General features: G+C 34.9%; 1 protein-coding gene across 1 annotated transcript; it reads left to right on the plus strand.

Annotated features, from left to right (window-relative positions):
- The first annotated feature begins 151 nt into the window (after window positions 1-151).
- LOC132548306 (14-3-3-like protein) lies at window positions 152-8,922 on the plus strand. The gene is made up of 5 exons (XM_060212160.1): window positions 152-533; window positions 3,232-3,436; window positions 3,923-4,089; window positions 5,004-5,099; window positions 5,871-8,922. Exons 1-5 carry the CDS (start codon window positions 213-215, stop codon window positions 5,916-5,918), a joined length of 837 nt encoding a protein of 278 aa, XP_060068143.1. The 5' UTR covers window positions 152-212; the 3' UTR covers window positions 5,919-8,922.
- The last annotated feature ends 4,260 nt before the right edge of the window (window positions 8,923-13,182 follow it).

A 13,182-nucleotide genomic window follows, 5' to 3' on the forward strand; every position in this document is an offset into this window, starting at 1 on the left:
AAATAATAATTTCGCTCACAGTAATAAAATAGCTTCAACTGGCTTTTCTAAATAACACATAACATATTAGGAACCTACTAATTTGTATATATGTTGATTTAAAAGAAAATTCTGTTTTTACACTGCGGATGGAGAAAATGATGTCACCGAAGAACAGAATTACAGGCTTCCGCTTATGAACAGAAGGAAGGGTCACTGAAGAAATATCGAAAATGTCTGCGTCAGAAACAGGTGTCCACCGTGCGGAAATAGAGGAAATCATTGCAAAAGCGAAGCTTGCAGAACAGTCTGAACGGTATGATGATATGGCGGCGGAGATGAAGAGGAGGGTAGAATTAGAGATACCCCTCTCGAACGAGGAAAGGAATCTACTTTCTGTCGCCTACAAAAATGTCGTGGGTTGTCGACGATCCAGTTGGAGGGTTATCTGTAGTATCGAAAAGAAAAAAGATGGTTCAGACAAGAGTTGTATTGTTTCGGAATATAAGGGGAGAATTACCAAGGAGCTGATAGATATTTGCAATGAAGTATTGGTAAGTTATTCGATGATCGCGGACGTGTTGTACACGCGGATGTATACCAGTGACGACACGCCGTGTAGGGATATTTGTATGATTTATTTTCGACGAGTTGATGTGAAATGATGATATTTACGAATAAATGTAATAATTGAAGCAGTTAAAAGCTAACTTTGCACACACTTTCATATTTGTATGTGTTTTAGAGTACTGAAAATCGATTAGTGATCAGTGATGTTGCATTTATTGAACTGACACCTTTCAGCTGATTATGCATTCCTCAAAAAAAAATGGGTGTGTTCATATTCACCCTGGAGATATTAGCTGGGCTACATGTATATCTCGAATGTAATTATTTTTACATAATGTGACCTTAATCACACATTTTGTTTTTATTACATTCTTCATGATGTGTCCGTTGTCTGTTTGTCAGTTTGACCTAACTGCCTCCAGTATGCTAAACATTGGTAGTGATCCTTTTGTACTAGCTTATTCAAATCTATGTAAAGAATACACTAATGTAACAACAGAAAGATATTCCTATTTTTTTTCATACAAATCAATTAGTAAACAAGTAACATGATTACGTTGGATAAAGTCATGATAACAACTTTCATATTCTATTGATATATTTAATTACATTTCAGATCATTTACCTTCAGTAATTGTAGATGTGTTGAAAGCACAGAGTTCACTATCAGCATGACATTTTTAATGGTTTACTTGAGAACTGAAAGGAATCAGATTTTAATATTTAATGTATTCAAAGGTAACACTGACAATTATGTACATATACTCAACTAAATACCAGTTATTTGAGTAATTGGTCAGGGCTCGCGCTGGCGATCGCCAATGGCGCCATTGGCGAAAGTGAAATGAGATTGGCGATTTCAAATTTCTATTGTCGAAAATGCCGATTACAGACATTTCCAGTCACCGATGACTGTATAGAGAAAAATCACCAGGGTTTAACTTATTTGTAACGAGTGACACAGGTAAATTTTGCTCCGACATCGTTGTGTACTACACGGTCACGGTTGACTGACTCGCGCAGCTGGGGCAAGGTCAGCTATTAGAACTCTTTTGTGTTTTGACAGAAACGTTTACCTGTCTAAACAGCAACATGCCTGAAATGAAAATCGTCAATTATCCAATGATGTCTCCATTGTCTCAGTCCGAGATAGCCTCTGCCGTGAACAATAAGGTAAGTTAGCTGAAGGAAAGATGTTGTTTTATCGGGAATTGGCTTACGATAGGTTGATCATTAGGTGTGTCAATGTCGTTAATTGGGCACGAGTTTGTGATTTCTGCAGACATAACTTAGTAAACTAGTGTATTTGAAAGGGCCCGAAATGGGCTTCTTAACCTTTTTGATCGACAATCAAAATAGCAAGAAACACAAGATATAATTTCGTTGTTTTTACACTATGTTGCCGATTTTGTTTTATATTTTTGTACATATTTTGGTCACATCAGATTTGGCCCTTCACTGAGATAGATCGTTAGATGAAATGGGAAAACGTAAACTCCCATTTAGTGAGAGGGATGGGAAAGTACCCAGATTGTCATCATTTGGTTTTAAGAAACCATCTATTGAAAAGGAAAATGATAGTCCTGATCAGGTTACTAACAGGGGCAGTAGTTCAAGAAAGTTTCTAGATAGTTGGAAAATTGGCAGGCCATGGCTAAAATATGACCCAGAGCAAAAGCTCATGTTTTGTGACATATGTATTAAGGCATTAGTTAGAAATAGTTTCACTGATGGCTGCAGTATCATGAAGAAAGAGTGCTTGGTTAAGCATGAGAAAGGATCAGTATATACAACTATTCATCATTTATGAACAGAAAATTATGTAAATTTAGACTAAGTAATTCAGAAATGCCTAGAGGATGGTACAATGTAGTTACTCATTATAGCCTGCTTAGCACATGAATTAGAAACTCAATCTTTTAGTTTAACGATTATGTCTTTATTATCTCTGAAGTGTTTTTAAGAGATATATTACTTAGGAAGTTACTGTAATAAGTATAATACTTTGATGGTGTAAAATAAGGTTCAATGTAATCCTGTATCTCTCTGCAAATGTCCAATTCTATTCTAAATTTTATTTTCAATTTTACAGATGAGAACTCTCACTCTGCTGCTTTGGCAACACAACAGCAAACTGTCGAGATGCAGAAGGCCTGTTTTAAACCATGTTTATAAACTCTTTTACCATATACTGTGTTATGTTTGATGTATTGTTGTTACAACAGTGAATAAATAATGTAATTATATAATTAGCATATGTGTTTTTATTATATGAGGAAATTAAGGGCTCGTCGGGTGAGGGTGAGTTCCGGAATCTGTTCGCACGCTTATAGCAGAAATTTTGTTTGACTTTGGAACAGACAGATAAAACTAAAATGAAAAATGGACAACCATATTTGATTTTGAAAGTATGATATGCAAAACACAAGTGCATCTTGAAAAGATCAGGATTGCTAATTTTCAAAATGTGCAGGTTCCTGTTGGCCTTTACATTAGGCTTTCAGATGGATGGGCAAGACTGATAAAAGGAACAACATTGTACCATGATGGAGCTAAGGTCCCTCTGGAGTCTCTTGTCCCTCTGTATTCTTCAAATTTTGCTACTGAGAAACTACTAATTTGAAGTCTTTTGCTGTGCAGAACTAAAATGTGTTCACCGTGTTCTTTGTTTCTCTTCCTTAGAAATTGCTCCACGATACACTTATACCTAACGTTGAACCTTCAAAGGGAAATGGCGAAAAAAAGGTTGCACTATCAGAGGACTGTAAAAGGGATAAGAAAGAAGATGACGAAAAGACAGAAAGTTATGTTTTCTACCTGAAAATGGAGGGAGACTATTACCGGTACCTAGCAGAGGTTCATGAGCAAGGATGTGTAGCGACAAAAGGTGAGCGACTAGTGAAAAGTGGTCAGAATTAGTACATATATCAACAAAAAAAAAAAAATATTTGCTAAAATAACTGGTCCATAAGTAGTTTTGTACAGGTAAGGAAAGAAAACTCTTTCACAGAAATTGGATTTTGAATCATAAATCTTTACCATTAGTTAATTTGATTCTTGTGCCACAATTGGTTAGAATTGTCAGTTAGGCTGTGTTTTATGATAAAACTGCTTGTCACACAAAGTTTCCTTTTTTTTCCCAACTATTTCATTTGACTGGTTGTACATGTTTTGCTCCCCATATGAGATGAAGACCTTATCATAATTACAAATACTTATGTAAATTTATCTGGAACATTACATTGTAATCGATACCTAAAAGCTCGGTCACTGTCGGACTTTGTTATCTGCATCACAAACTAAATGTCACAGATATGTTTAAAATAAAACTCAAAAATCTTTAATATGTGTATGTTTTGTACAATGTTTTCAGAAAACATCGTTACAAATTCAAAACTGGCCTATCAAAAGGCCTTTGAGAGTGCGTGTGGTTACATGCAGCCAACACATCCAATTCGACTAGGACTCTCACTGAATTACTCAGTGTTTTTTTATGAAATTGATAGTAACCCAGAGGAGGCATGCAAAACAGCTAAGAAGGTAAGAATGATCAGATATATTGCAACTGTTGTAGAAAATGTTAAAATAAATCTACAAATGACATTGATTTGCAGGGATATTTCCAGTAAGTCTGGGTTTTTTTGGTGTTTTTTTTGCATTTTTACCTCAATTTGACATCAGATCCATTTATATGATATTGAACCTGTAGAAATTCTCTTTAGATTTTTTATGATTGGTATTGATTGCATCACATGTTTGCACGACACCAATAAACTGCAAATAGCAATGGTGACTTATTGGATTTAATCCTTATTTAGCATCAAGTGATATTGTGTGATTTCAATACCTATTTAATGTAGTATGTAGATCTATATGTTTTGTAAATCAATTAAGATGGGAACAAATGGCTTTTTTCCAGTTTACTCACAGTGTCTACGGTTTTAATTGAACATGGTGCTTCTAAATTATGTTGTTTTCACAAAAATGTGATATATTAAGGTGGTCTGATTTTTACCTGGCATTTCCATCTTTTTGTTTATTTAAACTGGCACAGGAAAGATCTTTTGATGCAACAATATTTTAGAATTTAAGAACATTTCTTTAATGATCAACAGAACAACAAGAAATTTGCCATTTGTTTGGATTATCCTTTCAGTTACTTCCACTTACCAGTTTTATTTCAAACTGATCATTTTGAGAAAAGTAATGATAGTTACCTCATAATTACCTGAAGCTGTAATGAAATGTGGAAGTATGAGTTCCTCTCATATTCCTAAATTCCCAAATTGCCTGTCAAGGAGCACATTTGTGAAATGGTGGAATCGGTCTTGAATGTCTTGAATATGATTTGAAAACTGGTTTCAGAAGTTGATCCACTTCTTTTCTGCTTTATTTCTAGAAGTTGAAAAAGTTCCATTTCATAAAAATTTGTTGATTTGTTGATTTTTTTTCAGGCATTTGATGAAGCTATTGCTGAATTGGACACATTAAGTGAGGATTCCTATAAAGACAGTACATTGATAATGCAGTTATTGCGAGATAATCTCACAGTAAGTATCTGCTTATTAATAATAATCTAGCCACAGTGGCAGAGTGGTTGAGATGTCTGTCTTTTTTCACTAGCCCTCCACCTCGAGGTCTCTCATGTTCAAGGTCTACAAGGGTCAGTGACCAGCCAAACCAATCATTATTAACGATAGATATGCTGAATGTAATTTTATACAAGCAGACATGTAATTTTAACTTGACTGTTACCAGATTTGTTTGTGTTCTTGATGTCAACAGTTAATGGGAACAATTGAAGGTTGCCAAATTTCATGGAAAAAACCTGAAGTATTTTAAATTTGAGTTTGCATTCTTGATCAGCAGATCAAGTACATTCGAAGTCATTGCATTTTGTTGATTTACATTGTGTTGACATAATTTTGCTATTTTTGCAAGTTGTTAACTTATTGCAGTCTAAACCAACTGGGAATTAAAATTTTGGTAATAGATTATATTTATAGGTGCTCTGATATAAATCAGTGATACACCCATTCCAATACTATAAGGAATAGAGAAAACAATATTGAAGAACCAACACATTGTCTCATATTGCGACTAGGTTCCTGAATGGATACCACAGGTATTCTGTAGAGTTCCTTACAATGTGGTCAACTTAAGTCAAAAATAAAGGGTTCTCAACATCCAGGAACACTTGTTGTAGTTTTATTATTCGACAAATTCGTCGACATGTTTCGACTGCTCTGCGGCCCTGATGGAATAGAGAAACTTTTTTCAGCATCACTGAATTATTCATTTTAAAAATGTGTTCCTTGCAGTTGTGGACATCTGACAATCAGCAAGACGTGGAGGAATCGGCCAACTGATGGAGTGGCTTAGGCCAAAGACTCGAGTGATTGGTCATCCCTGTGTGAACTGACAGTCATTCATTAGTATGAATGAAAGACTAGATATATGTTATCTGGAGGAAAGGCTGTGCCAGGATTTCACATGCGGCCATCATAGTATGAAGGAAGGATGGCCAATATTTACATCAAATTCATCAACTTTTTTGATTTGCATGTGACTTGTGGAAGATTTCTTGAAACAAAACAAAGAATAACTGCCTCGTTTTAATACCATGTTATTATTATTATGAAATACTGCTATTTCTATGTTAGTTGATAAATACTATATAATAGAGCAGACACGAGATCAGTGTTGCTAATACATAACCAGTGGGCGGCTCTCAACATAAAAGTGCATGTGCAGCCATATCATTCTTGGACCGTGTACCATGTACCTGTGCAAGTGGATGTAGTATATATGTGATCTGTATGTGTGGCGCTTATTTCGTTTTTCATTGTTGCCATGCTACCACATGGATTGTCATGACAACCCCTTTCGCACTGTTCTATTTGTGTATGTAAGTGTTATTCCTTACGTAAAACAACATAAAGGCAGTAATCTAGGTTGATTGATGTTCTTGGTGTTTAGTTTTTGTTTACAAGATCTTGGTAGCAGTAATTTTATATTTTGATGATCAAATGAAACAAGAATCAGCAATTTGGCAAGTTTTTGGACAGAAATGAAATGATTTAGGAAAGAATAATTATCAAAATTTTATTGTTGAAACGGTCTACTTAGCAATTCGAATATAGGAAAACAGAAGCTCTTCAATATGTAAGCGGTTTCTTGTGCAAAATCTGTGACATACATAACAATGGTACAAACTAAAATGGTGAAGTACCTGTGAACAGGTTTATGAACAACACCTTAAGATGTTCCTGTTTTAGGATTGACTTTACAGAACACCCAGTCACTGGATTTCTGCCATAGCATTGATTTATTTTTTTGTCTGTAGTAATTTCCTTATCAACCTCTCAGATTTATAATTAATTAGTTGAATGTATCTCAAGTATATCAAATTGGCTATTTATATGTATACTATTGCTGTAGCGTTGTATAATCACATATGGGTGCATACAGTTTTGAAAAGTAATTCTAATGTTATTTCTGGTTAGTGTTTCAATTTGTTATTACAATTGAAAAAAGTAGCTTGATATTGTATAAATGTTTTAAAAAATCCTATACCTATCTCATTCTTAGCAGATCAAAACTTTGTCCTGCATTTCAAGACATAGAAATTCCAGATTTGGAGGATACTTTCTGTGAGAATATGATGATCTTTCAAGGAGAAAATGATGTTGGTGGCATTGATGGTATTTGCATCAAATCTGTATGCACCACGAGTTTTTGCCAGTTTTGTAAGGTCAGTGCTTCAGACCCAGTTTCTAGTCAGCTGTCCTATCAAACCACCGTAAAATAAAACTAAAAGAGCATTGCAAAATTTGAACGGGTTCATTTGTATGTTTATTGGTATGTGACTTGTTGCCTCTATGCCTCAATCTGGACAACCGTTTAAAGTGTTTCTTGTGCTGTACGAGATACTGGTTCTAATGCACAATTTCTTTCGGACATTTATATTTTGACTTAATCGCTCTGTTCTTTCATCACATTTTAAAACATCAGATGTCCAATTGTATTTCAAACCCAAAGTGTTGCGCAAGTGATGGATGTTATTTATCCCACACAATGTATTTATTTCACCCAATCCTATCCCAGTAGGAATACATCAGCATTGAACTGTTGTGTATGCACTTTGGCATAAATGTGCATATTGCAGACAGTCTGCACTTGCTTACGTCCCGCTGACCTAATGTAAAAACTGGACAGAACATTGTAATCATGTTATTGGAAAACTGCACAAGTGGGCTAGGACTTCTAATACATGTTACATTATCACTGTGTGATGAATGCTTCTTATATTACTATTTTTCTTCCACAATACACATTTACGCGGGCAAGAGCAAGTCTTTGATGAAGTAGAAGAGTAACATACTCCAATGTTATTTGAAGTTCATAAATCAGTTGGCGTTGACGAGCAGTAATCTAGTAACACAGGTACATACAACCAGTCCACGCTCCTTGAGTGCTCCATTTTTCAAGCTGTTCAGTAACAGGATGGTAGAAATAAATTCATGTAAAATTTTAACGTTAATTAAGTAGTGCTTACAAACAGGAAGTCAAAAAAATCCTAATTTTGTGCTTAACATAGGAGTTACCATGCCAATATATTCCTCCATCAAATCTGAATATTTGTGGCCTTACATATTGATGTTCTTCTGTTGTGCTTTATTCCGCTGTTCCTCCATCTTTTAAGAAGTGGTCAATTGAGGTTTAACTGCTTCAAGAACAGGTTCCATAAGAGACATTGAGAACATAAGCCTATTGCAGACATTTAGAGGTCTAGTGCTGTAACGTAATGTAATAGTGTAATGATTTTAATTATTTTTGTTTTAATGTGCTTTTGAAAAAACAAATCATCCCCCATGTTTTGATGTTTCGTATATTACATGTGAAAATATATGTGTTTTACACACATAAATATGACAGTTTATAAATATCCATGTGTGTGTACCTGTTCAGATCCAGCTATCTGGATTTGTGCATGCTCTTGTACCAACAATATTTACACCTTGATTTTTTATGTTTTCATGATCATTTTCCACCTCTCTTTGGCCTAGCTGGAAAAGAAAAAAGAAATAAGTTGAAAGAAAGAAAAAAATAGGACACTGCTGTTAAAAAAAAGAATCCAAAATACAAAATGGAGAACAGAATCTTGTTTCTTTTCAAAATTGTTAAACTTGTAAAAGCCATACACATTGTATGAACGACGATTTGAGTGTAAGTAAGGTTTAAAGAAATAGTAACCATCACATATTTAGTCCTTCAATTGTTTATGTTCTTGGCTTAACACTCCCTTTTTTTCTTCTCTTTATCAACACCTGACGGTAACCCAGTGCATTGAAAATAAATGTTTTGTCGGAATATCTTTTCCTGGTTGTCTTTATATAGTATAGATAAATTCCATTATAAACTCTGAATTAATGTCTGCTGAATGTGTATTTCAGAAGGTTTTATACTGAACAAAGCATTTTGCAGAGAAACTTTTGTATGTTGCAAATACAAATGTGCATTATATTTTGGGAGACTTTGTACTAAGTGACTGTGAGCCTGTGTGATGGGTTAGTATATATCTCCTCCCACCGTCAAGACTTATTTAGATCCATGATCTACTGCAAGGTCAAGAATGTTTCCTTTCTGGTGAAATATCCAGAAGAGAATTACAGAAGAGGAAGAGTTCGGTAGACTTGAGTGTAAACTGAGTATTTTGCTTTATTTAGCTACAAGATACTTAATATTATACAAGAAAAGTCCGAATGTCGGAGCTAGGTCTGTTTCAGAAATATTGTGATTTATCTGAAATTCACACAATTGACTCGACGGCGACTATCTGATATGGATAGCCACATCTGTGTCGTCACAAGTTCAACGCTGCCAAAACGGCCCTATAGAAATACAACAGGACGCTTCCATTGTGTATCTGATATGTGAGCTTTTTAGTTACTTATGTGACATATTCAGTTGACACTTACTTCCGTAGGTTATATTTGAAGGGCTACATATGTACAAAAATGACTTTTTACAGTGTCAATTATATTTTTTAGCTCACCTGGCCCAAAGGGCCAAGTGATTTTATGCCATAGTGCGGCGTCTGTCGTCCGTCCGTCAACTTTTCATTTAAACAACTTCTGAAATACCAAAAGGCGTAGAGTTATCATATTTGGGTGAAATGTTCCTTTGATGAAGCCCAACAAAGCTTTTGAAAAGAAATGACCTTGACCCATATTCAAGGTCATAGAGGTCAAATGTCTTAAAACCTTTAAACGCCTTCTTCCAAAAAACCGGAAGGCCTAGAATCATTATATTTGGCTTACAGGTTCCTTTGATGAAGCCCTACAAAGTTTGCATATGGAAATGACCTTGTCCCATATTCCAGGTCACAGGCCAAATTGGTAAAGCCTTTAAAAGACTTCTTCCAAAATTCTGGAAGGCGTAGAGTTATCATATTTGACTGGAAGGTTCCTTTGATGAAGCCCGACAAAGCTTTTGAAAAGAAATGACCTTTACCCATATTCAAGGTCATAGAGGTCAAATGTCTTAAAACCTTTAAACGCCTTCCAAAAAACCGGAAGGCCTAGAATAATTATATTTGGCTTACAGGTTCCTTTGATGAAGCCCTACAAAGTTTGCATATGGAAATGACCTTGTCCCATATTCCAGGTCATAGGTCAAATTGGTAAAGCCTTTAAAAGACTTCTTCCAAAATTCTGGAAGGCGTAGAGTTATCATATTTGACTGGAAGGTTCCTTTGATGAAGCCCGACAAAGCTTTTGAAAAGAAGTGACCTTGACCCATATTCAAGGTCATAGAGGTCAAATGTCTTAAAACCTTTAAACGCCTTCCAAAAAACCGGAAGGCCTAGAATAATTATATTTGGCTTACAGGTTCCTTTGATGAAGCCCTACAAAGTTTGCATATGGAAATGACCTTGTCCCATATTCCAGGTCATAGGTCAAATTGGTAAAGCCTTTAAAAGACTTCTTCCAAAATTCTGGAAGGCTTAGAATCATTATATTTGACTGGAAGGTTCCTTTGATGAAGCCCAACAAAGTTACAAAAAGAAATGACCTTGACCCATATTCAAGGTCACAGAGGTCAAATGTGTTAAAACCTTTAAAGGACTTCTCCCCAAATACTGGAAGGCCTGGAATCATTATATTAGGCTACTATGTTCCTCTTATGTTTTCCTACAACATTTGCAAAAAGAAATGACCTTGACCAACCTTAAAGGTCACAGGGGTCAAATGTGTTTAAACCTTTATACGACTACTTCTGAAATACCGAAAAGCCTAGAATGATTATATTTGGCCAGTATGTTCCTTTTATCAAGCCCAAGAAAGTTTGCAAAAAGAAATCACTTTGACACAGATTCAAGGTCACAGATGTCAAATGTGCTAAAACCTTTCAACAACTTTTTCTGACCAACCAAATATCTAGGATAGTGATATTATGCCAAACTGGGTACTCAATGATGCCCAATAATATTTAAGACAAGAAATGACCTTGACCCATACTCAAGGTCACAGCAGTCTAATGCACTAAACCTTTAAACAACTTCTGCTTAACCAAAATGCGTAAAATCATACTATTTGGCGAAAAGGTTCCCTTTATAGTGCCCACATAGTGTGTGAAAAAATAGCTTGACCCATAAAAATATTCACTGGGGTTAAATTTGGTAAAATCATTAACAACTTCTGATTGATCAAAGGCTATCATATGTGCCAGTAAAAGTTTCACAAAGGCTTATATACAAATATGTAGAACCTCCCAATGACTTATTAAAGGAATATATTTGGCTAGGAATTTTCTTGGCATAATTTGGAATAAATTATAAAGACTTTTCACAGTGATGTCAAACTGTTCCAAAAAATAGATTAGGCCAAGCCCCCTGGAGGTCAGAGAGGCTTGAGCTAAGTAATGTGAAAAACTACATGTTGGCCAATTACTTATGTTCTATTCACAGCATTAAAACATGATCGGAAAGAGAATTGCAAGAGCAAGAGATTTAAGATTCTTCATAATAACAGCATAAATAGATAAGAAATTCTAAGTTGATCCCATTTGCTATGCAGTGTTTATAGGCCTACAGTAACCGGTTATCAGTACATCTCCAGTAACCGGGGCTTAACTGACCATGGTGACATCACAAATGATATGCATGAAACGTTTTATTATTGTTTTGGAGTTAGGATTATGGTTTATAATTACATATACCTTAATTATCCCTGTCTTTATATTTAATTGTGCAAGTCTCAAATATATTATATATGTGTTTGTAAACAATGATCTAAAGGGCAAGTAAGCTTCTGCTGTCTTTGGTCATCCGTCCAGTTATAACTAAGAGTTTTTCTGCTATATTGTTTGACCATCTTCTTTCCTTGATTTAAAAGAAAGCTATCAATTATATTTAACTGGAAACATCATAAGAAAGTCTCAATTCAACATCGCACAGATGAGGGGACTGCTTACTAAGGGACAGAACCCATGTGGAGTAATTTGTCATATTGCTTTAAGCATTTACTGTGGAACATATGCACAGATATAGTACTGCTGGTCATAAAGATCCAGGTGAGTGATACAGGCCCTCTGGGCCTCTTGTTTTCTCTTTTTGATTAGACAAATGATGTACTGTATGCAGGTGTCTGAACACACATGCCAAGATCACAATTCTAGTGACTACTAATATACTTTTTTTTTTATTATTCAATTGATCTTCGGTCAAATTATGACAAATCCGAAATTTAAACAACACAAACCGACAACCTATTAAACATTCATTGAATAAACAAAAGTTCACCAACCCCTTAGTTCTTTACAAATACAGACATATATTGGATCAAATTCATCAGCATTCTATTCAAAATGAGCTGCAACATGTGAATTTTAATCTGCAATTATGAAAGTCAGAAACATTGTGAATGCGACAGGAGTCTTCAATAGTTTTATTAATTAGAAGTATGGAAAGATAATTTTATTTTTATGCTTACTCATTCCAGTGGTTTTAGGAAATTAACACGTTTAATGTATTAGCTAAACTGTGGAATTTTGTCCGTTGAAGTCTCGCATATGTATGTAATGCTCCAATGAACCCATCTGATCACTTGCGCATTTCATTTTTTTTTTTTATGATTTTTTATTTTTCGAAGAACATGAAACATAACACATCAAACATTCCGCTCACACATGGCCATTTTCATTTAGGTACAAAGGAATGTAAATAGAGTAAAAAATGAAAGCCTGACGCTAAGATTGATACTTAAGTAAGTGCTATGTTATAGTGTACCGTTTTTAGAGAAAAGGGAAAAAATGAGCAAAGTAGCAGTAAGAGAGATGAAGAAGGAGAGGGAGGGAGAGGATGAGTATGGTGCCGGTAGGATCTGACCGGGGCTTTATTATTTTATTTCATTTTTGATACATTCAGCTAACAAAGTTAAAAAAGAAAATAATCCAAAAATGATTTCAAATTTCACTACAGAGTCTGAAGTAGTCTTTCCCATTTTCTCTATTCCTGTTTAGAATTGGTGAGATAATCTTGTAGCAATGTATTTTTGAGTGTTATATGTATCTTTAATTAAATTCTTCAAAGCTGAAAGTGACAGACCAGTTTGCAGACATCTTGCCTGA

This window comes from Ylistrum balloti, unplaced genomic scaffold (assembly GCF_031769215.1).
Source record: "Ylistrum balloti isolate Yb309-2 unplaced genomic scaffold, AGI_CSIRO_Ybal_v1 Utg370008, whole genome shotgun sequence".
In the NCBI taxonomy this organism is placed as follows: Eukaryota; Metazoa; Mollusca; class Bivalvia; order Pectinida; family Pectinidae; genus Ylistrum; species Ylistrum balloti.